Raw genomic sequence first — 26,056 nt, 5'->3', positions numbered from 1 at the left:
GCCTGTGTGGAGAGTCAGATGTTTCTTCCAGTACATGGGGTGGAGGTTCAGGAAATTACCATTGGTTTTCCCTGTGCAACTTTGCAAATGTTGCAGTGTGCCTTACAGGTCACTGATCTAGTAAAAAGAACGTAGGGATTTGGGGAAACATGATAGCTTAGGGAGTTGCAAAGACAACCCAGCTCATTCTATCTGTACTTCACTGGTCTAACTGGCTGGGAGTGGTAGAAAAGAAAGTTGCTGTCATTCTGTAATTGTTGCAGTCTTTGGTGAAACAAATGGGCAATAGACCAGCTGGAGATGTCTACACTGCAGTGCAGCCCTGTGCTGGACGCATATGCCTTCTTTGCTTCCTATGGATAAAGGCATGGTCAGCACAGAGTTTGGCTTCACTTTTCCTTTTTCATCCTTGCTTCTCTTTTCAACTTCTTTTGCAATACAGAATAGTGGATAAACCATGGAAAACCATGGCTTACAGCCTTGATACCTGGCTGCTGCAGAATTGTTGGAGACAGTCTTCTGCTATCGAAGAGCAGTTAATAATCTGACTTCAGCAATGTATTTGATGTAAGGGCCTTGTTTGGATTTATGGAACATGTGAAGCTAATTCAGCTGTTGAAACAGATCTTCTCTGTCTTTGGAAATGATGAACACATAAGAGCAGATAGCTGCCACACAGACAGACTTAGATGGAATGGGACCATAGCCTGAGAAAACTTTTTCCTGCTTCTCAGTGGTTCTTCAAAAGTTCCCATTTTTCTGTGATTAAAGCTAGGATCACGCAACTAAGTTCAGCACTGCTGTCCAGCCCTGTGTTGATGGCCAAGCTGTAATTTGAGTGGCAGACTACAAATACCTACAAATATCTTGTTCCTGACCTAAAGGCAATAAGGTTTCTGGTCCCTCTCTCTTGACTTTATCTGTAGCGTGTGTCATGTTTTTCTGCTTTGACTTGGCTCACAGCCCCAGTATTTTTTAAGTTGGTTGTAGAGCCTGTGTTGAGAGTTCATGAATGGAAAGAAAAGCATGTGTGTATGAAATCAGGAAAATTGAAGAAAGCATTCCAGCTGGAGTTCAAAGTTTCTCTTGGAATATGGTCAAATTGACATTTCATAACTTGGGTTGGTTTAGTTATTTCATGTTTGTTTCACCTGAGCTGCCCTCAGTTCATACAGTTCATATAGAAGTGATGATCTTGATTGTGGCATGCCATTGGTAATTGTTTATTTTAATATTATTCTGGCCTGTCTGGGTAGCTATTTGTGCAACTTTAAATATAGTTCTTTTAAGCACAGCCCTATTAGTTTATGTTGGAAAGTATAGTATGCATGTGAGTGTATATATAAATATTTGCTTGCTTTTTTTCGATAACCATTGCAAATATTATTTAACAACTTCCTTAGGCAAAGAAAAATGTTTTTCATGTCTAAATGTAAAATCAGTGAATATCTAGCAGCTGTAAAACTGAGTCTAATTTGTGCTTTTTAAATTAATCTTTCTGAAATGTTGTAAGTGCTTTTAAGTTTGCACATTCTAGAAATTAATTTTACTTTTGTAAAGCTAAATGTGGTTTTGATGTTAGGAGTACCAGTGTCCTTCTCCCCAAAACATGTGGCTATTTTCTTTTCAACTTTTCAATTCCTTGTGTTTGTTTGTCTTTCTAGTTATGTATCTGATAGGTTTTGGGGTTTTTTTTGTTTTTTTTTTCTCCCCTCAGGAGCAGTTGGTCATCATGGTGACAATCTTGCAGAGAAGATTCTTTCTGTGCTTCCTAAACTTCCTGGCCACAAGACCGATGTGATGGTTAACATGGTGGAACTTACAGCACTACAGACTACAGATGAAACTTGCAGTTTTATAGCACCTGGCTGCTTAGCACAACCAAAGTAAACATTCTTTTCTTCTTTTTTTTTTTTTTTTTTTTTAATTTTTAATGTTGAGTATGTTTGTTATCTCTCTGAAAAAATCAACTGGGAACCAGTCTTTAAAAAAACAAAACAAAAGAAAACAGTCAAACTTACAACAAAACCCCATCTGGTCCTAATTCTGCTAGAATGTAATAGGCCAGATAAGACTTCCAAAAGTGGGAGAATATCAAGACCTTTTGGATTTGGGTTATTTAAATTGCTGTAGATTACTGTGGCAGAAATCAGTACAGATTAACACTAAGAATTTTTCTTGTGGCATTTCTTTTTCTGTCTATGTAATAGGTCATGCAAACAGGTAGGTCTTAATGGTGACTTCCTTTTCCCATAAGCCTCTTTATAAAGTTAGCTGGATGCTGAATTTTTGTTAGAATACCTGTTAATTTAAGGTTTTATCTCTGTTGTCAAACACAGTTCCTATGGAGAAGGATAATAAGGCACAAATTCAGGTATACAGACAGCTTCATGGGGGCCTAATCTTTGCTTAAACAAGAACAATCTAAAAGCAGTAACTTCAAACAGTTGTACTTAGCTATTTATAATGTGTAGCTAAGACTTTACAAGCAAAGTGCATCAGATTTGGTGTTTCACTTTCTAAATTTAGTTGTCCAAAGCAAAATTTTCCTGCAGCTTCTGTTACTTTGCAAAAACAAGGAAACATACCAGGTGCTGATTTCACTCCATGAGAAAAAATTTTCTCAGCAGTGCTCTAGAAATTGAAACAGTGCAAAGGAGACTAGAAGTTCTTTCTCTTTTACTGTAATGCTCTCCTCATATATTAGAAAATGTTTTTTCAAGATAGGCTATTTAATAGAGTTTCTGTTCTTCTCTTTTGACTTGTTCGTGATTTTTACACCTGCACTGTATCCTTTTTTTCCCTTCTCCCGAACAAAGATTTCACAGATTGCCATTGTTAGCAACATATGGTCTTTATTTTCCTGAGAGCCTCCAGATCCTTTGTCACCTTCCATCTCTCACACATTCTGGAACTGGGTCCAGTTTCTAGGTTTTGTATTGCATACCTCTCTTCTTCCATAGAAGTTGGAGAGGAAACGTTTCCTCATAGAGGTGAACTCAGTTGTAACTTGCTGCCAGGGTGACTAGCTTAAATAAAATTTGTTCTGGTTTGCTTCTCTCTGTCTGCTTTTTTGCTGATTCCGGAAGTAGAAGTGAGATGTCCTCAAAGATCTGTATACACAGCAAAATGAAGAGGTTATTGTCCATAGTAGAACTTTGTGGTAGCTTTTTGTGCTTATTTTGAGTAACCAGAAATAAAGAAAATTCTGTCAGTGTGGACTAGGGGAAAAAAAGGTATTTACTGCCCTGAGATTGTTGACCTGTGCTACCACTCTATTTTTTCTCACATTACTGACATTGAGGAGACTAAAGGTAGTGCTGGTATGCCTTCCCATGGCTAAATTATGACTTCAGTCACATATTCATGTTTTTAGTAACAGCTGACAAGAGTTTTACTATGTTCTAAGGTGCAGTGATATATGTATACATCAAGGTTTATTTGCCTATTTGCTGGCTAAGGGGAAGGTGCCCTCTGTTAACAGTAGTTAGTGTTAACATTGCAAAGTCTTTTGCAAAGTCTCATATGGACACAGCTGTTTAAAGAACAGCAGGAATTGCCTGTAAGATGCAAGTGTGGCAAAGTTGGATGACAGCAGCTGACACCTGGTACCAAAGCAGTGGTGCCATTAACACACTAGTCTATAACAACTTCTATAAAATACCCTCCCTCTGCAAATTCATGGTACAGAATCTGTTACACTGGAAATTTTTAGGAATAGATCAGGCAAATATTTTAAACAGTCTTAATCTTGCCTTGTAGCATAACAAAGGGAGAAGATGACCTCTGAAAATCTCTTGTTATCACTTTTCACAACTGAAGAAGTTGTGGGCCTTAGAAGAGTCTCCAAAATCCAAGTGGCACTGTGATGTTCAACCTGTTTTTCATTTCTTCTCCAACTATATAATGATCAGGAATAGTTCCTAGTTTAAAATAGGCACTTTCAAACTAGCTTAAGACAGTTGATGAAGAGTTCTTGAAACCATAACTGTGGCTGAATGTTTGGCTGCAGGTGGTAGTTTCCAATTCCATTCCATTTCCAACAGGACTATTTTCAGTGTTGGCTTATAAATGTTAACATTAATCATCTTTGCTAGTGTAAAATGGTTGTTTTTCTGAAGCACTGGAATGGATTAAAGATTCCCACCAGTAGGTTTCTGTGTCAATTCCATAAGAAATTTCTTAGGACGCTCTCAATTCCTCATCAGCTTGGTTGTTGCCATTGGTAGCTGGCTCAGAAGTGTTTCTTATAATTGAAAACTTAAGTCTTCATTTGTATTTGTAAATGATGCATGGCAAGAAGTGTTCCTCTGCTTGTAAATTTTCTGTTTACTCTGGTGAGTGAAAGTGCCAGCCCTTTCCCCAGAGGGAGGACCAGCAACTTCAGTTACACCCAAATGAAATGTGTGAGGGCTCTTTCACACGAAATTTTGTGACCAGACTGTGGCATTTCAGACTCACATATTCAGAATACTTTTTAAATGTTTTCATTGTTTTCTCTCAAGTAATATTTGAGCATGCTCTAGTGAGGGGAGAGAGAGAGTCTGGTGCTTGCATACAGCTTGCTATATTTAACTTCGCTTATGGCATGCCACTCCAGCAGAAACATCTGGGCTCAGTTACAGAGTTAGCAAACAGAATTAATGAATAATTTATGGTTGGTGTGGTGAAATAAAGCAGGGTTCTTTTCTCAAATCTAAGGAAATAATGGGCTTCTTTAAAGATTTAGATGAAAATGTAAATGCCATATGCTGCTTGAGTTACTGTACTTTGAAGGTGCTCTCTTTGTGAGGAAGGGAATTTCTTAAAAAACAAGAAACCCCAAACTATTCTACAGTTCTTGATTTTTTTAAATCTTATTAGCCTCAAAAATCTCACAGAGTAATTATTTGCCCTGATGTAGTCACTGACATGTTGCTGTTCCAGCGTGGATGAAAGTAGAGTTATGCTCTTTCAGTGTCAAAATATTTTATTCATTTTTATATACAGGTGGATGTACATAACAGAAGGTAAACAGTTTGTAAGTATTTAGCTGAAGACATCCACTCTTGATCAGAATGTCCCATTCAGAAAAGTAGTAGCCACCCTGTCCTTTCAAACAAACGATGCACCATAGAAGTGAAATTGTAGTGAAAGCTTAGTGGTAGGGGTGATTTAAAAAAATTGATTGCAGTTCTCTTGCTGGTCTTTGTAATTTGATAACCCGTACAGTGTTTTTGGAGGAATTCTTTCAAATTTCAGCTTCTGATTTTGAGCATGTAGTGGCTTCTAGGTGTTGTCTGTTTGGATTAACGTCAAGCTCTGTGTGTTTGAGAGCAATCCATCCTGTACATTTGATAACATTTTGGCCACATTGTTTCTCAAAGCACTCACCTTGTGTTTTTAAGATCTTTTTTTAGCATGTTGAACCTTCTTGCTATCAGTAATTCGTTTATTTTATCTTTTCTGCCTCTTGTGAGCTGGGAGCTGAGGTGCATGAAACCTCCATAGCTTCCTAAAACCCCAAATGAAGGTTCTGGTGCCTGAATCCTGGTCACAGGCCCGTGGTGTGTGAGAAGTTAAGATTTATATGACACTGTGGGCAACCAAAGGAATATCTGTGTCTACTCTTTTTCAATATGCTTTTTTTATTAGCCAGGAACACTTTTGATATGCTCTCCTATTTTGCTGAATAGACTGAATATTTAATTTGTTTATGCACATTTCAAGAACTCGCTGAATAGAGGTTTCTTGCCTGTTTTTCCACTCTTGCTTCCTTTCTCCAATGTTTGAAGTTTGCAGACTTCTTAGAATTCAGTATGGTGTTAAAATATTTTTAAAAATCCAGATTTTTTATTTAATATATATATGCATTTAATGCAATCTAATAAGAACCATTGGATTCTTACTACAAGCGTTTTTTCCATAAAGATTAAATACTTTAGTGTAACACTGTTCATGTTTGGGCTGCTATGCCTAAAGCAATTCAATAAGCAACATAGCTGAGCTGTCTGAGCACTTTAGATAGAGCAGGTGGAGCCTCTAAATCATCTGTATTTGCATTGGGGAGAGAAATAATAAGTTGAGAAAGAAGTTACCATATTGATGGGTATGATGCAGAAAGCATTTTTATGCAGGCCAGATGTTTGAATCACAGCACTCACAAATATCTTTCTTCAGGTCTTGTATAAGGAGTGGAAAGGTGTGCTGGGGGAGTGGGTTAAGAATTAGGACATTCCTGGAGATGGAATGATAAAATTTCCATGTCTCATGTTAGTGGCAGTTGAAAAACATACTTCTCCCAATCATTCTTAGTTCTGAAGCTGTCATTCATATTTTGGACTGATCAGTACTTTTTACAAATGCTACAATTTGGATGGACAAGAAAGCCCCTCTCCAGCTGCATCTTTGTATTTGGGTGTGATGTGATGATTCAATGCTCCTCTGGTACTGGTGGGACTTGGACAACCCCAAACATAAAGGAAGGCCATGAGGTGGGGGGACTTGTATTCCAATCCTGGTTCTACTTTCAGCTTACAGCATGATCTCAGACAGGTCACTTAATTCCTTTCTGCCTCTGATTCTTCTTGTAGTCCTTGTCCATGGAATTTGTTTACTAAACCAGTAAAACGGAGTTTCTTAGGATACAAGTTTGCATACTGAAGGCAGAAGAATCCTAGGGATTCTGATCTCTGGGGGTACAAGTAATGGCAGATGAGTACAAGGGGAGTTAAAGTGTGAGGACTATCGAACATAGGATCTCCATTTTATTCTTGCTTTGGTACTGTGTCCTACTTACAGTGCTTTATTGCCCTAGGGAGGGGAGACAATTTTGAGTTGTATTCACCTGGCCCCCCCTTTCCTGGGAGCTGATGGAACAGCAATTCCAGTGATCTCTGTATAACACACACTGCAGTGTTCTTTGAACAGTCACATGTATGACGTCAATTTCAAATGAAAGATTTTTTGTGTGTGTATGGCAAAGAAAAGGGCAACAAGAAGTAAAACTGAAGAGGAGATTAAAGTCGCCCTTTAATCTGGGAAATAGACTTTTTTTGAATTGTTGATTTTATTCTCTTGGAGGTTTTTTTTGGTTGGTTGGTTTTTTAATCAGGGAACAAGCTTCTGAAGGATATTAGTGTTTTGGTTTTTTTAAAAACACTATGGTTCTTGGATCTTTTTGGTATTTTCAGTCTTTTTAAAAAATATTTCCTTTATGTCAGCTGTAGATGTTAATTAGGAAAAAAACAACTTTTTTTTTTTTTTTTGCATGGATACATTTTTAGAAGCTTATAATGAGAAGGTAATTTGGGACAGTGTTATTCTTGAATGAGCTGGAAATTTATGGCATAAATTAGAGTAATTTTTCTTTCTGGAATGTTAATATTAAAGAGGAAACATTACTGTTGCAGTAAGAAAATCCAGATGTCGTGACTATATTGCTTCATATCCACTGCGCGTCTTGCAGAGGAGGAAGGGTAACCCAAAACAAAGGATGGCAAGGAGGGGTCTAAAAGAGGGGAGAGAGCCAGCTTCGTGCTAAAAGCTGCTGTTGTGTGTGTCCCGGTATGTTGGGGGTGGCTCAGCAGCAGTGGGGTGCTCCCTGGCCGTCCCCGCTGCCGGGGTGTTCTTCCAGCTCTTCTGCTGCTGGACACTTCCCCCTGGTGGAAGCTGCACGCTCCTGCTCTCCCGAGACTCGGCCTCCCAGCTCTGCTGGCGGTGCTCTGCTGAACTTTGCTCCTAAAGATTGTTTGAAACTCAAACCCGACGCTCCCAAGACAAAAAAAAAGCCCCCAACCAACCCAGGAGAACCGCCATGTACAGCTTTTTCCTACCTGGCTTTCTGAACAAGATGAGCGGCACTCTGGGGAGAGAAGGAGGTTTTAATTGCAGAATTTATGAAAAGCAGCTATCCCATTGCATTAAATAAAGCTCTGAAAATTTCTTTCACCAATGACAGGTGAAATTACAGCCTGGCCCTGTGCTTCCTGGACTCCCCTTGTGCCACTAAGGTCCATTTTCAGGGAGATGAATTGTGACTTAGAAGGATTTTATTTTGGCAACTTTTGCTTTTTCAGCAGTTCAGCCAGGAGATGCCTCACAGAGTGGTGGATTGGGCAATAGGAATGCCCCAAACACAGCATTCCTTCCTGTCCTCCCCTGTGCTCCTGGACTGGCAGCCTTCCTGATCACCACTCTATTGTACTCATACAGGCTTAGAGGACAGTCGTGAATCGAGGCCTATTTAGAGTTTCCTGGTTGTTTGAAATTTCTCAGGGCATCTTCTTGTTGGAAATAAGAGCCCTGGCTGGATCAGCTTCTGGGGTTTGTCAGTCAAGACAAGCTTTCCAGGAGATGCTTTCTGCTCAGTCTCAAAGCAGCCTGAGTCAAATGAACATAATTGACTGTTGTCACAGGATGAGATGAACAAGCTGATAAGATTTATTATATTTTACAATAAATGTGTATATTTGCCTTGATCCTTTCAACATGAGACCTCCTTGAAATGGAAAAAATGAAGGGGTTAGAGGGCTGTGCAGAGAGTGGAAAATTCTGGAAAGAGGTCAAGACCTCCAGCTTGCCTGTGCTATGTAACATACAGCATTGTTAGAAGACCTTGCTGCTACTCTGCAAGACCCCAGTTTGCTGCAGTGGTGAGTCTGTTGAGGTAAGCAGCAGAGGAATCTCAGGAGAGATTTTGTCCAACCATCCTCCTGCTTAATAGGTGCCACATTTTTGTCAATTGTCTGTTATGACTGGGCTCAGAAGCCTTAGAAGTTGTCTTCTAGATAAGAGGAAGTTTGAAGCTTATTTTCCTTGAGATAAAGAATGAATTGGGCTGACAGGCTCTTGGCATCAGCTGGGTGGCTCTTCCTTATCTATGCGTCTCGGCCCACAAAAAGGACTTCTGAGGGTTGTGGGAAGCTGGACTGCTCAAGACTTCATTCTTGTACTTCAAGAATCTCTGTCTTCTTTGTCTAGGCTACCCAGGCTTAGTAATGGGAGTGTTCAGATGGAATTCAGACTGTTTTTCTTGAGCCCTCTAACACTGTGATAGCATAGTATAAGGGTCAAGAGGTTTGAGATACTGTTGCCTGTGGAATCAGTTTGGTGAAAATGGCAAAATTGGAACCTTCACACTTAATTTTTTTAAGACATTTTTAGTTCAGAAGAAGAAAAACGCCCTGTATTTATGTTATTCTCCATATTCTCTCTATCTATTTGAGTTCTGCCATTAAGTCCCAAGTTTTTTACCTTCCTTTGTCCATGGAAAGGTACAATAAATTTGAATCTTACCCTGAAGTTGTTCAGCCATCAACATATCCGAGTACTTGCATCTTCACCTGGTTATCAGAGTAAGGTGGCTTATATGCCTGTAAGGAAATTCAGTGAGTACAACCCCTCAGTTTATCTTCTAGCTGTTCCCTTGTTACCGTTGTGCTCGGTTCTGCAAGCTTATTCCTTGCAAGATATAAAGAAGGACAAGTCTCTTTCTGATGGCCTGTCAGAAAGAGTAACTACTGTCTGCAGTCAGGACAGAAAGAGAAGGTCTTTATGTTGCTTAGAGGCAATGGTTTTTTGTCCCTCTGTAGCATTTCTTTTAAAACTGACATCACTTTTTTGTTCCCTTAATGTTTTTGTTTGTGAATATTGTGAGTTTCTTTTTTCCCCTGTGTAAGTTTGCAAAGTGCTTTTCTCTTGGTGTGGCCACAGTGCATTTTCCTGCAGATGTATTCAGAGTTTTATAGTAGCATAAAGACTGTGTCTGTTTAAGTAGACTTTATGGTTCTCTAAAGTGAGCTCTGATCTTTCTTGTGTTATAGTACGATCTCCCGTAGACTATTGCTTTGGCTGATGTTGTGAGATTTTTCTAAGACTAGCTCTTATTCTGCTTGGCCATCTGCCTTCAAGTTTGCCTCCTGAATGACCTCAACAGCGAGGTTTTAAAATGCAGTGATATGCATTGGCGTTATTACATATTGTGGAATTACTCATTTGCTGTTCAGCCATAGTGCCAGAACAGAGAGTGACTGAGTGACCTGGGGAGGTGTTTTCGTTTATCATTCTCATGCTGTAAAGTAAGCCTGCTCTATCTAACAACAGAGAGAAATGTGCTGTAAGAGACTGATGAGACGAACAAATGACAGCTGCTTATTAGGATGACGAAGTAATGTTTGGGAAGGAAACAATATTATCTGTTGGCAGCAGGTCTGATTGCAAGTTTTGACTATATGATTTGGGTTATTTCATTATTCCAGACTTAATATGAACCAGGAATCAAAGTTTACACAGGCTTAAATTTATGTGAAGTCAGCTATTTACCTGTCAGAACTTGAAGATGCTTTTACTTTGAAAAGTAGATGGAATCTTGCACAGAGAAATACTCTGGGTTTAGATAGATAAATACATACACAGCTATTAATTTTAATTTAATTGAACCAAAAATCCAGCATTCTTTCCTGCTATTTAGCATGGGCAAATAATATTTAGCATGGCTTCTGTTATTTAGATGGCAGATCTTTAGTATCTAATTCATGAAGCCTATGTCTAATGTTTACTTGTGTGTGTGTGTGTTCTTTTTCCTGAAGTGTAGTTAGGGGATGCTGAAATGGGTATTGCTACTTTATAACTGTTCGCAGTTTCAGAAGTGGTTGTTCTTATGTTCTTATGCCTTGATAAATTGCAGGTTCTGCAGGTTCTGCATGACTGTGCCCCCACCAAGTACCACTTAGTTTCCATAGATTATATTTTTAAAATAATCTTCGACTGGAAAAGATTTCCAACCTATATGGGAGAGAAAAAGTTTTATGACCTTGTCTAATTATCTGCACAATTCTACTACCTATTTAAATAAGTAACAAGAAAAAGAAATCCATATCGGGTCATTTTCACTAACTGGAAACAGCCACAGAACACACGCTGAATGTGTATGCTGCATGTGGTTGCTTAAGCTCCAGTTACCCCTTAAAAAAGGGAAAAAAACTAGAAAAAACTGCAGTTCTTACTGATGATGGGAATGTGCCATGGCTTCAGATCTTCTTTGACAGGTCAGAAAATGCCATCAGAAAATGCCATATGGGACATTTGGTTTGGTGATAAGGAGGGGAGTTGGAGGAGAAGGGAATTAAACAGTACTGAACACATTGATTATGGAAGCCCTTTTTAGGAGGAGGATGCAGAGTTAATATCGAATGACTACAAAAAGCAACTAAAAATCAAGAGATTTTGGATTAGGGCAAAATTCTGCTCTCATCACTCATTCTGTGGCAGGCAGAAGTGTATCAGGAAGGGGTTGTGAGAAGATACCCAGAACACAGGGTAAATATATGCAATGTGAACAGAATTCCTTATCTGTTTCTCATGACAGATCAACCAGGATCTGGAGATGGTTATAAAAAATGAAAGCCTGAGGCTGGAGCTTTATTCTTTCTGAATAGCTGTCAGTTTGGTTTTGAAGGCTGGAATTGTCCATATTAGGTTTGCATGAGATCTGAGGAAGCTGGGGCTCTAGGTTTGCATTGAAACTATGACAACTATGCTACTTTGAAGTAAGAGAGAGGAATAATGAAGATAGGCAGGACTCAGCCCTTGAGTTGATCTAAGTTTCACCAACATGATAGCAAAGAATCCGGCCCTACATGTTCAAACATCTCATCTTTAAGATGTAAAGACTGCTTCAGATTTTTTTTTTCTACTATTTATTTTGGATCTCAAAGTATCTATTTGAATACTCATAAAAAGAATATCTTTGACTCTTTTAAGTAGTTATACCATAAAGCTTACTAAGCACTGATTTTTGTGGTAACTGAGCCATTTATGCAAAGAGTTGTCTTTCCATCTGTGATGAGGATGTATTTTTTTACATTAAGCCCTCAAAATGGCTTAATCAAGAGGTTGCATTGATGACTCTAGGCTTTAGGCAAGCAAATGAGGGAGGGAGGTCAAAGGAGACTACCAAAAATTGGCCTTGTAAATCAAAAACATTGAGGAGAAGGAATTCCTGGCATTCCATGGTACCTGGGTTTATTTTCTTACATTTCTCTAATAAGAAAAACACACGTCAGATGTGTTCTTGGTAAATATTTTCACTTGTCTCATCTGTGTCTGCTGCCAAACGTGACCCAAAATACATTGGTTTTACATGCCCTGAGGACATCTACTGGATAGCTAAACAGCGCATCTGTAAAAGTGGACTTGGCACTCCAGTGCAATCCCTAAATGTAGATTCAGTTGTCAGCACCTCATTACTAACTGCTCTTTCCCTGGAATCATTTTTATTAAAATAACTTTATGCAATAGCTTTAAAACGCAGAGCAGAATGCTCTAAAGTAACCTATTGTGTTACATGTAATATTCTCAAGCAATATGTTTGTTGTAAGGATCAGACTTCGTATTTAGTATAATTCATTGCTTTGTCCAAAACTGAAATTAAAATCCCTGAAAAGTAAATCTTTAATGTACACATTTTAAAGAGGTGCTTGCCAAGAATTTTGCTGTACCTTGTAGTGCACAAAATCCTACTCAGAAGCTTTCAATTAACTTGATTCATGCAGTAACTTAGTCTGGCATTCTGCATAAGCTGTCCTGCAGCTTGTAGGAATGAAACATTTTGCTGAAACATTTTGTTGGACCAAAAGGCAGCCAGTTGAAACTCAGATGAGGTTAAGTGATGGTTACGAGTAGAAAGTTTTAAGAAATTATTTGAATGTACTTTTTTCCCTTCACCCCTGCAGACTTCTGCCACTGTTAGAGGAGCAAGAGTGAATTTTGGGGTAATGCTGGAATGATGGCCTGTTATATTACAGTGGGCAAGAACGCTAGGAGGCCTGTGATGTATCTGGGAAGCCTTTCAGCATCAATCCTTCCCTTTATCTTGTGAAGTAGTATATCTCCAGATCTGCTAATTGCAAAACAGGGTGGAACAGGTCACAATAAGCAATTGTACTTCTGACAGAAAGAATTTCACTTTTCATTGATTTTTTCATTTGTTTGTCTTGAAGGAAGCAAACTGGCCTCAGTGTTCATCTGGATGTCAGTTGTTTCTGGCAGTCTTTCAGTTGCTGTTGTGTGCTTGGTTGTTTATTTGGACCAGTCTGCATTTGATTGTTGCTCTGGGCTCTAAAGATCAGGTGTCACTTCTGCTTTTGAATGTTGGTGGACAGCTGGAATAACCTTTTTAGTTTTGGTTTTTGTTTGTTTGGCTTTTAACTCTACTTGACAAACGCATCCTACCTTTCTATTCTTTCTACAGAAGAGCCTTTTGAGAAATCTCTGAAGACTTCTAAGGAATGTATTATGACTGTAGGGATGGGGGTGCAAGAGAAGAATAGGAAGGAGCACTCCTAGACCTGGTCCCATGCTGAGTCAATGCAGAGAAGCTTAGTCTTGAATACCTGTCAAGAAGTGACAACACTACCATATATTTGGTTGGAAGTGCAACTTGTTTTTCCCAGTTCAAGTGTGATGCATTGCTTTCCACAGAGTGCCTCAGTATAACCATAATTCTGTAAGATCCCCTTTAGTACTGCTTAATAATGGGAAAGTTTTAGAGTAGCTAAATGTTGTGTTGCCTGTAATAAAGGCTCTTCTGCAGAGATGACTGCTGTGAAGCTATTGCAGAAGGGAGGGAACCTTACCAGCTGGTTAATAGATGAAATTCTAACAGTATGTATTATATATTTTTAAATAACATAATTTTTTAAAGGAATTAACTAGGGGTTATAGGAAGGATAGAGTTAAACTATTTTGAGGTGTCCTGACCACATCTTAGAGCTAGGAGACTTTGCACAGTGGATAGTTAATCTGCTTTCCTCTTTGCACAGAACATGTTCAAAGTCATGTCTGTATACAAGATGGAGCTTAGTGGGATTTAATACTTCAAGGATTAGTAAGACCTGAAGATCAGTTGGCATTTGTCAAAACAAGCCCTACTTTCCTGAGATGCATCTTGTTTGTTCTCCATTACCCTCAAAGTAAACTGCTAGCTCCCTCTGCCTTGGCTGTCAGCAAATAGGGTTAAAATTATCCAGCCTTGTGTTTGTTAAGTACACTTGCTGTAGATCAAAAAGAATAAGCCTTAAAAAAGATGAATAAAATCCCTCTTTTCTTGATATACTTCCAGTAAAATTTTTGAGATAATCCAACTTTTGAAAGAGACACACTGGAATTAATATATTTTAAGACATTCAGAGGCACTTGGTTGCAAGGTAATAATCATGCAAGATTATAGACTTTAGAGGTTCTTGAAGTCGATAAGTAAATGTCATAAAAGGACTTCAGGCAAGGATGATGATCTGTTTCTTGTTGATACAATTGCCAGGCATGGCTTCTGTTTCAGGTTGTTTGTGTGACTAATGCTTCTCTTCCACTCATGCCTCAGTCTGGTGAGCAGTGACAGCTCTGCATGGGTTCCTTTTCCTGCACTCCTTACCTTCCCAAATGTGCCTTTGTTTCCTCAAGATTTGCCTCAGGGTAACATCTTCCAGAATAAGCATGACAACAAAAAACGTTGCTGTTTGCACAGTAGTCATGTAATGGTATGAAGCATCACTGGCAATTGGTTTTGTAGAATGTGAATAGAGCTGGCTTCAGAAATTTATTTAGGTTGAACCTGCTCCTTTGCCAGCCGTTTCATGCTGGTGCTATTGCTTCTTTCAGTAGTTCACCAGAGCAGCCTTACTTGTTTAGAGGAACTTTCTTTCTGCCAAAACATTTGATAGCTGATGCAGAAATTATCTTGTAGCAGTATCAGCTGCCATATGAAGTTGGAAAGCTAAGTCGGCTTGCTTGCATGACTTCCAGTGTGTGTGTGACAGTGTTATATTTAAATCAGAGTTTCCCAAAGGGAGCTTTGGTGTACTGGTCAGTAACCTAAATCCAGTAATTTTGTAATTTGCAGGCAACAGGGCTTTATGGAATTAAGCACTCGTTCTCCTTTTCACAGGGTAGTTTGGGAAGATGAAGTGTCCTGATCCAAGTGGTTTCTCCCTGCAGTATCAACCTTTTCAGTTTAGTCAGTTTATGTTGCAGATTTGATGTACTGCATTTGGATGCCACGGCACATGTAGGGCACAACGATTTATATCTGTATTTCTTTCTGATGTCACAAATAAAGATGATCTGGTTTATCTGCGTGTATAACTTTGTTAGTGTTGGCATGTATCATTTGCAGAAGGATAGCTGTGAGAGGAAAGGTAGGTCGGGAATTGCAGAGATTTTGCTTGATGTTTAGTCCAAAAAAACATCTCTCTTGATCTTGAGAGGTGTTGTATTTGTAAGGCTTTTGTGCGTTCTCAGTGCTGCTGGTCACAAGCTTATATGTGTAACATAACATTTCACTGCTGTAGCTTAACAACAACAATCATTGCAGACTAAGGTTAGAGGCTCATGTTGCTTGTAACAGTGGTAAGATATTTATAAAATATTGCAATTTGGGGTGTGTAGTTTTATTCAGTCTCTGGACTGTTTGTTAACTATTTTTCTATTGCGTAGCATTTTCTAGAAAGGCAGAGTTAGTTAATTTTAAAATAACTAAAGGGAATTGCTAGTCATTCTGTAAATCCTCCAAATTAAACTCTGGTTTAATATGGAGTTTATCTTCCTATCTTTTCTACTACTCAAGGAAAAAAAATTTTAGAAGTGTAGTTTAAGGAAACTGCCTTAATGTTTCACAATATATAATCTAGTTGAATATTCCATATTATATTGCTTCCTTATGTTTCACCTTTTGTTGACCTTCAAGTTTACAGGTTCAAGTGGATATTAATGATATTGGGAATAGCTAGAATAAACAGAACTTAAAAGGGACAAGAACCCATAGCTCCTCAGGCCGTTTGTTGGACTGTGTGGTTTTGTTTTTTAACACAGGAAAGTGCTGTATTGGCCGTCTATAATCAGCTGAAACATTGTAGAATGCTGTCTGGCTAGAGGATTATTGTGACCAAATCATTTGAGATATATAGATATATATATGTATATATATATGTATATATATATATATATATGTAAAATTCTACATTTAAAAAAGCTCTGGATATTTTACAATAATTTTTTCACTGACTGTTCTAATATTAAACTGAAACAGAAATTCTGTATTACTAGTCTATATAATGGAATAGAATAAGAGGATTTCTTAATCAAATTTTCAGGTAATCTGTGCATGCATGCATTTGTGCTGACTTGTATTATGATAAAATACAGTGCAGGGATTATTTTTCTGCTGTCTTGGTTTAATGCACGCTGGTGTCATTGGTTTACACTGTAATTCTTTGATATTGGAAGCAGCAATGAGTGGAGTTGCATTACTTTTTAATAGCATCATTCATGCACAGCTGCATTGTCTCATGTATGTGGTTATTAGCAAATAAAGTTGTTTTGTGTCATAGATGCTAAAGTGTATATGTTAAAATTTTGGGTTTCTAAAGCCAAAATATTACTGTATGTGTATCACAGCATACATATATATATATATGTTTACAAATATGTCTATATTTAGATTCACATTAAATAAGACTGTCATTAAAATGCTTGTCCTTACAAGTTTACATGATGCTTGGATTGAGGAAATATTTGATAAAACTGAAGATGGTGGGTTTGGCAAGAGATGAACATGCTTCACATGGTGGTTTACCACACTCATCAGACTTGTGTACACATTTTAATTTATAAGTATGGCCATCTGTAAAGTAGATATATGAATGAGCCAGATAGAGCTAAGTTTCTCTTTTATTTTTTTATTCAAGAAAAAAAAGGGGTAAGTGTGGAATGCTGTGTTATAATTTACTTTTGTTGGGAGATTTTGTTTCCCTTCTTTTTAATCAATTCCTGATGTGAATCGTTACCAACCTTTTAACAATTATTTATTAAATTTTATTGTAATTCAGGTCACCTGTTTGACCAAAAATATGTCAAATGTTAAGAGTCTGATTTACTTTCCATTATCTATAAAGGAAAGAAAAGGAATTAATCCCAAAGCAAAGAACTGTAGATAAACAGAGAAGTTGTGTGACAATTTGGGGTTGCTGTGTTGGTTGTATTTATAAGTACCTCCTGAAATGTTTATTTTTAAGTTCTCCCATGCTCTGCTGATAACAGGGAGCATATTTCTTCCCGGTTTGGAGTATAGTTGTCATGGTTTTCTTGGAACATAGTAGTTTATAGTTTGTACAAAACTGCAATTTTGCAACTTTAAATTATGATGATGTTTAAAAACCGGTTTGATATCACTTTTTTCACAGTTTTTGTCTGTCTGAAATAAATTTTTGATTTTTTGTGTTCTCAATGTGTTTTAGACTTTGCAACTATGTTTGTGAAAATCCTGTCCCATAGTTCCATATACTTCTTTCTCTCATGATGTTCAGTAACAAATTCAAAGAACACTTTCTTATTACTGTTGGTCTTAGTCACTGGTTGTGTCTTGTGAATATTATTTTCTCCTGATATTAAGCAATAATCTGCTTCATCATCCCATGTCTGAAAATGACTGCAAAATTCAAGTTTACTTGACTGTCATTGCACTGAAGTGTCAGTATCTGTAGATATGCCTTTATGAAGCTAAATATCATGGCTTGAATATAATGAACAGTAAATGTTCCTTGTCTTACTGGTGATTTTTTAACCAACTTCCCCTGGTGCACTCCACGATGTAATCTTCTTTTGTGAGCCAGGACTTTCCCTTGTGCTCTGCCTGTTGGGGTTTTCTATGGCCTTGTTGAGTCAGCTGTGGACAAAACCAGTTATGAAGGAAAACGTGGGCTGTGTTCTGTGGAACTGCATGGCAGCACCTCCCAGCTGTTAAGGAGTAGGCAAAGGAAATTCTTTGTTGCTGGTTTGGTTTGCAAAGTGATTCTGCATGCTGCGTCAGTATTACTGGCACAAGGAAACCCATGCCAAAGTAAAAACAGGGGAGGAGGCAAAATATTAAGAAAATGTTGACTTCTAGTGGCAAATCTTGCTTTTTTATGAATGAATCTACTGTATTAGTCCAGTGAATACTGTACTTCCTTTGTATGTATTCCTGGCTATTGAACAGTGTACAGTGAACTGACAAACTCCTATCACTTCTCACCTTTTTTATTACCACAGATGTTTCAGGTAGTCCAGAGGAGAATCCATTGTAAAACTGGTGGCTGATAAGCAGCTCCCAGTTTTGCTCAAAGCACTTCAGCCTTGGTGGCTGCAAGCTGATTTGCAGTACTTTAAACATTATTTCAGAGCTGCATGACTGGCAGCTTCTTTTTTATATGTGTGTTTTTTATAATAAGTGTTTTAAAACAAATTGGTGACAAAAGGCTCTTAAACATTTAGTCTTTATGAAATTATTTTGTCTATATTTTTAAAATTAGATTACATTTTTTACTTAAAAATTCATGATGCTTGTGCCTTGTAGAAAAGTAATTACTGTATAATTTGATAATGAAGTTCCCTAACATCTTATAAATGATAACTTGGTCATATAGGACTATGTTCTAAAGTATTTTAAGGTTATAGAAACTTATATACTAGGAAATACTCCTGGTTTGGATATAGTAAATAGCAAAGTATATCACATATGCAAGGTCTATAGTTTTCTTTTGGGGGAAGCTCAATAGTTTGCAGAACTAACAATATAGAAAATTCGTTTATGTGACCCTTTCTGTTGTAGGATGTGATTTATTTTTTGCTTAAATATCTCATGAAGCACTGATTATTTTATGAACTTTGCAGTGCACTTTAATTGACAGATTAATTTCTCATAGCTTCTTTCATCTATTTTTCTAGTGAGATTATTTCTTAAAAATTCCTGTTTGCAGCGTGGAAAAATGCAAATCTCAAAACCTTGTGTTGTTGAGGCAGAAAAGTTGGTGTTTTAACAGCACTCTGTGTGACCTTTAATGAACCGATTGTTTTATCAATCAAATTATACTAGTATGAGTTAATTAATTAACTTGATCTTGATGTGACACAGCCTTCCTGGAGCATACACAGAAAGGAGGGAGCGGGAAGAAGGGTCTATATAAACACCATATGCAAAGGCTGAAGCTATCAGCCTGCCATTAGCCCTTTATCTAAGAGGCCCTTGGCATATAAATCAAACAATAACCTCTCTGTTTTGACTCCGTGCCAAAGTATACAGCCACAGTTGAGTCTAAGACAGATTACACCCACCGAGTGACTTGAGGGCTTGAAGTGAAACTGGGAAATAACCATTAAATTATTCAATAACATATTTATATTCTTTAATATTGGCTGTTGGACACCTTTTTTTGTACTATTTGCTTCGTGTTCTAATCATAAAACCAATACATGGAAGCCTTTTAACATACATCTTAGTGAGGATGTGAGAATAATGTTCTAAGTTGAAGGGCTGCAAATAACTTGTTTTTTAAAAGGTTTTGTGTGCTATGCCATGTTGCAAAATGTTTGCTAATCTATGGCAGAGGTGGTAATTTTCATGCTCCTGCAGTTTTCTGCAAGCACAATACCAAGATGACATTAGCTTTTTGCATGTTTTTTTCCTAAGGTTAGGATGGATTGGAAAATAGTTCCAGTTTCTACTGTCTGAAGTACATTTAATTAGGCTGAGCAGATCTGCCAACTGTACAAAATGTTCAACAGCACAATGACAGCCCACTGCTAGGAACCACTTTAAAACTTAACGTTCTTTTGCTTTCTTAGAAATAATGTTAGTCCCTTCTGGGGATATGCAGCTTAAATTTATTTGAAAACAAAAGTTTTATTATTTTTATATTTTTCTCTGGGTAAAGTATTGCTGCATCTTTAGTTGAATACACATTTGCTTAGCCCATCAAGAGCACATGCTTGGGATGTGCTCAAATTGCAGCCATGCTAGAAACTTAGCTCCTGGAAATACTGATAGCTGTTTCTATATGGGAAATTTTAGATAAATTATGTTGGAGCTGTTTGGTCACTTTCAGAAGGATGAAATGAACAGCAGCTTCATTCTCTGAGCCCAGCTGTGTTCTGGGAACATGGCAGTGCAGAGCTCTTCTCACCCTCCTGGTGTTCCCCACAGCATGTCCATACAATCCCTGTTGCGTGGAGGAGCGGCTGTTCCAGGGAGGCTGTTCCAGATGTTGTTGGCTCTTTCCAGTGGGGAGCTGCTGTATGTGTGGTGGGGTGCAGTCAGGGAGTTGACTGTCCCTAGCACAGTTGTCAGGCTGGCACTTGTCCCCAGGAATCCAGGGTACATCCGGTGTAGCCTTGGCGCAGCCTCTGCTCTGAAACCGCAGGGCAGTTGGAGGAGGGAGGCTCTCTCTTGATTCGTGGCCCTTTGCTCCAGGCTCAAAGCCAAATCATTGCATCTTATCACAGCCTGGTGCTTCTCTTTGGTTTATCGGTATTCAAATGACATATTGCAGCAATGGATTTGTCCGTTGTAGTAATGGTCTTCTGACCAGTTGGTGTTGTTTTTTGAAGTGCTGTGCACTTCATGTGGGTGTTACTTTTTCTTTAAAGAAATGTTATTGCAAATGCAGTACTTGGCAGCACACTGTTTTGGGGTTTTTTTAGCAGCCACTCAGTTTTGGGCAGCTTTGTGGTATTAATGACCCTCTAATTTAATCTTTACTGAATTTTTCCCTTCTCCCTTCCCCTTGTGAAAATATACAGATGCAGCTGAATTGTAAAGCTATATAGGCGAAAGGTTTTGAAAGCTTTGCTGATACAATAACTGCAGAGTCTGTCACATGTTGAGACGACCACAGTTTTCCTTCTGATTTTTTTTTTATCTGTGAAAGTATAAACACAACTACTTTGTTATGCTGAAATTCTGTCATTTCAGTTGATTAATTTTTGAAGCCCACTCAGTTATTTTCTGTCTCTTATTCATAGCCCGTGTCAGCAAATTGCTGTTAGAAATCCCATGTCCTTTGCCAGGTGTATAAACAGGAACGTTTGCTTATTCTTTCTTCCTTATTAGTATCTTGCTCATATGATGTCCTCCACCTGGTTATTTGCTGTTTATGATGTTATGATATAGGCTGTGCTTTCACCTGATGCCAAGAGGTTTAAAAGCAAAATAAAACTGTACAAAGTCATCTTTTTCTTCTTGCATTTAAGCTACAAGAGATCTGTGAAGGAAACTCTATGTAGATACTGATTTCTCAATTTGGCCTTTGAAAAGGTTATGGAAGGGACTCTTGACCTGTTTTTCAGTAAGCCTGGGGGCATGGCAAGGCCTACATGTAACTGAAAAAAATGCCAGTGTTTTATAAGGAGAAAACAGGATGACCTGAATTTGTCCTGTTAGGCAAAGAAGTCCAGACAAAAATTCAGTAATAGATAATGTACATGTCACTTTTATCTTCCTTGACTGGAAATTAGATCACATCATAATAATTCGCAATAGCTTGCCAGAGACTACATATGTGGCTGATAATTTTGGTGATTGTGGTATGCTGCTTGGACAAGAGTGTTTGTCTTGTTTTTATTGGTTAATTACTCATGCTGTTTGAAGAAATATATTGCCAAACTAGTACTACAAATGCTAGGAGGGTTGGAAATGGTCTATTCATACATCTGAAAACATAATGGTAAATGAGGAGCACTTAGTAATTGGATGAACATATTTTCTAGTATAGGCTTATCACTTCCTGACCTTTTGCTCTTGCATTAGAGACCAAGAAGACTGTATTTTATTAATTTGTAAATAATGGACAAGAGCTGAAGCAGTAAGGGAAGTAAATATCTTTCTGTACTGTGGTTTGAAGCAAGACACATGTCATTTCAGCCAAGGGTAAATTGTGGTGTTGTGCACTGGACCCCCTCATGATAAGTGCCCCCAGATTTGTGTCATGGCCTCTAGTTTTGCGTCTGCTCTGAGAATTTGCTCTCCATTGACTGGTGCTTGATTTCACCTGTTTCCAGACTACTGCCTTCAGCTCAGTGCACATCTCAGTGCCACCAGCCTCTCCTGTTCTCCCCAAACTTGTTCAAAATGAGTAGCTTTGAGACTAAGCCTGCAGATGATCAGGAATAGGGATACTTTCTAGATCAGATAAACTTGGCAGTGTTGTCCTTGCAGAACTGGACCAGACTCAGATCAAGAGAGTAAGTTACAATTATTTTAACAGTTGCAAGATTAGGCATTTGATAATCAACCTGTAAATGTCTAGATAAAACAGATTAGTTTAGTTATCAAAACACATTGCTGAAAGGAGTTCCATGGGAATGAGAGTAAGCTCCCCCACAGTGAGTATTGCTGAAGCTGGTGCACTATCACCAAGAGAGCTGCTTACCATACTGTACCCTATACTTCTGCTCAGGGTTTTGGCTTTTTCACCCTTCATCTTGTAAACAACAGATTTCATTGTGTGGTCTTTCCTTTGGATTTTATAAATTTGAGAAGCTAGCTAGTTAGCCACTTCATGGCTAAGTCGTTTTATTATTGATTTTTATTTTTGTTTTTCCATCTCTCCTATCTTTAATTAGAGAAAGTGTACCTTTGGAGGCTGCAAATTGGAGCTGCTTTGAAGCACCTGCATCAAGCTTTAGTCAGCATGGAATATCTCTGTCTTTCTGACTGGTTCTTATCAGCACCTTTTTCCTGGCATTATTGCCAGCTGGTGTCTCATTTTAGGATTCATATATATACTCTGGATCTGATGACTTGGTCCTTTTCCCCTCTGTCTTCATGATTCAGCTTTGAAAACTGGCATGCAAATATCAGAAGTAGGGAAGCTGCTTCTTTTAGTTGTCTAGATTTCTCCCTCTTTCTTTATCATCTTTTTCATTGTCATTTGAAAGTACAAATTATATGCAGTTGAATTTTACTTAGTTTTGGATCAGAGAATATCTCATTTTGAAAAATTGTCTATGGGGGAAGGGAGAAATTTTCAATTATGAGATATCTGTCAAAGACTGCTTTATGTAAATTGAATGGTACAAGTGTGCCCAGTGGGACTTTTCAAAGACTTAATGCTTTTTCTCTGGAGTTAATGTGATATTTTTGTTTAATAAATTTTCTACCCGGTTACTGCTGCGCTTGTTTTTATTAAATTCTGTTTTCTGATATAACTGGTAAATTAGGTACAATACAATGACTTTAGCAATAAATGGGCAGGGTATCAAATCTGTGAGCAAAACTCTACCCTTGTGAAACTAATTTATCAGAGAGGCCTCTTTAATGTTAGTGAATTTTTATGTTCTCTTCTCTTGCTGTGCACTTCAAAACATTTTGTAATAGAAGTGCACAGAAGTGTGTACTGTAATATTTACCTAATTTTGTGACTTTTTTTTGAAGAGTGTTTTTGAATTCCTGAGCTGTACTGTTGTGTAACTGTAAAGGATTTATTTTTTCTTAAGCGAACCATCATCATTCAGACAATATCTTGTAAGGGTTTTTAAATGCATTGAATATTAAAAAAAAACAAACAACAGTTTCATTTCAGAAAACTACTTTCAGAGTGCAGAGGTTGACTACATAATGTGTAAAATCACTACATAGCTCTTGGGAAGACAAGGAATGCAAGACAAGATGGAAATTTTAATTGGGGTGCTGGATTCCTTAGAAATCATTGATTACCAGTGTCACCAGATTGGGGTATTTGCACCAAAGCAGAGGAACTGCAGATGGGAAAAAGAGGAGGGGAAGGGCACCGTGACAAGAGCTGGAAGGCAGTTGCAGACAAATGTTTCCCCAAAAGGGTAAGATAAGATAATGTATTTTCCAAGTGTTAGAAATCTCTAAAAGGAAAATGTTGTGGTAACTTCTCAGATCAGGCAAGAGGCAACACCAGAGCCCTGTACTGTGTCCTACTGACTCATTCCCAGCAGTCATTCTTGTCTTGTCACTGACGAAGGTTAAGAATGGGTGTTTTTCAAAGCAAAAGCCTTTCTTGGAAAGGGTAATAGAGGGGGAACAGGAAAAGTGTTAGCAACAGAAAAAATAAAGTACTTTTGTGGCTCTTTTCCCCTATTATATTAAAAAAAAAAAAAGAATTACTGAGCTTAAAAATTGTTTTCTGTGGATTGACCTAGTTGACTGTGTTAGCTATTGATATACATTGACCTCTTCCTGCTTGTATATAGTTATATATATGATACCTAAACCACTAAGTGTTCTGCAAAGCAGTGGGAAGAAAAATGTCTACAGAAACTCTGGATGACCGAGATGTAGCATACAGTAGTGTGGTTGACTCTCATCTCCTTTAAGGCTCTACCATAGTTGTTTTGCTTTTTGTTATTTTTGGTGCATTAAAAGAACCCTCAGGGATCCTGCAAACTTTGGTCCTCGGGATTAAAGAAAAACATACTGTGGCTAAAGGAGGAAGAAAGAATATACAAAGCAAAAAGCAAATCCACACCACTTCCTTTTATTTTTTTTTTGTTTTCTTAAAGCACTAATATGACTCGTTCTTAATTTTTGTTTGTTTGTTTAGTTTAAAATAATGGGTCTGTTATTTTGGAGCAGTATTATAGTTTATTAGCAAGTAGAAGTACCAGCTGAAAAAGAGACTTCTGGTAGTGATGATACAGTTTAGTGTGACACGTGTTTCTTTCAAAGACCTTGCCCTCTAAAGTGACAAGACTGATCCACACCTGGTGTGGAAAGGGAGAGCAGCAAGCAGGGATTATGGAAAAATGGTGTAACCTTATCACATGCACTCTTTTATTGACTTCTATAGATGCTTTTAGGACGAGTTTTCCACACTTTACCGTTTGCTAAGTACCTTTATGAAGTATAGGAGTGATTGAAGATTGGACTACAAAAACCTGAGCAAAATCTGGTAGGCTTTTATTTTAGCTTCCTTATGTTGCTTGTTTTCCTTTGTTTGAAAGGCTTAGCTCCTGGTATCTTGTTTATGTGAGACTCTGAGTGTACACTTATGGTGATGAAGAGAATTGTGAGAATGAGAACAGGTTAAAGATCTGAAAACAGAAGTTTGACTTTTCTTTCTTCCAAATAGTGACAAAAGTATTTATAAACCTAGCTTTATGCTGTTTCAGGTCCAATTCCTGATCTCTATAGATTTGGTATTGGAACTGCATGTTCAGGAAGGGATTAATTATCAGGCAATGCAGTGGGCTTATAAAATCCAAACCTCATGCCCAGTTGTAAATGACAGAGACATACCCTGTGAATGTGATGTGAACAGGATCAATACAGTGCATTTACAAGTGATGTTGGGTGGGGAGTAGATTGAGTAGATAACCTGTAAAAATGGCATACCTGAGGATCACAGAATCAGAGCCATTAAAAGACCTCCAAGATCATCCAACCTTTGACTGAGTACTCCCATGCCCACTAAACCATATCACAAAGTGCCAGATCTATTCATTTTTGGACACTTCCAGGTATGGTGACTCCACCATTTCCCTGGGGAGCCTGTCCCAATGCTTGACAACTCTTTCAATAAAGGATTTTTTTAATTGTATTGAAGCATCTAGTTGTTTTGGAAATCTCTCATTTCTTGTGCTACTGTATGTTACATATCACTGTAGTTTTTCTTGTGAGGAATCTCCTTGGAGCTGCTGCCCATGAAAAGTCACAGCATCAGTGCTCAGATCACTCTTGGTGATGGAGTAGAGGGAGCTGCTGCGGGTACCCCAGCTGCCTTGGGGAGGTGCTGCCTCCTGCCTCTGTTTTTAGAAAAATGTTGAATTTCACTGTCTGAAAGAGAAATGGAAAGACTGTGTTAGGTCATCTGATTTTTTTTTTCTTTAAACCATGGCAGTAGGGTGAAATTTGCACTTCCTTTTTATTTATGATTAGCTCAGAAGAAGGGTAACTCAACCTTCTTCCCACAGGCCTTCCACCCACTCAGGCTTTGATAGAGGATGTGGGTTGCTTGAATGTCAGAAATGGGGCTTGGTGATCCTCATACCTGGTTTGAGAGACAGCACAGATTTGCTAAATACAGTCCTGCTGTTGCAGCAGAGCATTAAGAACAGCTGCTCTGGAATGGATATCAAATGAATTATTAGGGATTTCTATTTCCGTGAAACAAAGCTTGTTTTGGCATGTTTATATGCATGTTGTAAATGACATCAAAATGTCTTTAGGAGTTGTCTCCTGAGGAAAAAGCAGAGGGAAGCTTTTCCTTTAAAACAAAAAGTAAATTTAAAAAAAAGTCAG

At 38.0% G+C, this 26,056-nt stretch overlaps 1 protein-coding gene across 1 annotated transcript in view; it reads left to right on the top strand.

Moving 5' to 3' along the window:
• Positions 1 to 26,056, top strand: part of SCFD2 (sec1 family domain containing 2) — a 189,267-nt gene that overhangs the window by 3,661 nt on the left and 159,550 nt on the right. Inside the window, exon 2 of the mRNA XM_014873410.2 lies at positions 1,718 to 1,886. Coding sequence (XP_014728896.2) covers positions 1,718 to 1,886 — 169 coding nt within the window. The remainder of the gene's footprint in view (positions 1 to 1,717; positions 1,887 to 26,056) is intronic.

The sequence above is a fragment of the Sturnus vulgaris genome, chromosome 4 (genome assembly GCF_052056855.1).
Source record: "Sturnus vulgaris isolate bStuVul1 chromosome 4, bStuVul1.hap1, whole genome shotgun sequence".
NCBI classification, from domain to species: Eukaryota; Metazoa; Chordata; class Aves; order Passeriformes; family Sturnidae; genus Sturnus; species Sturnus vulgaris.
This window is presented reverse-complemented; position numbering and strand designations above follow the sequence as displayed.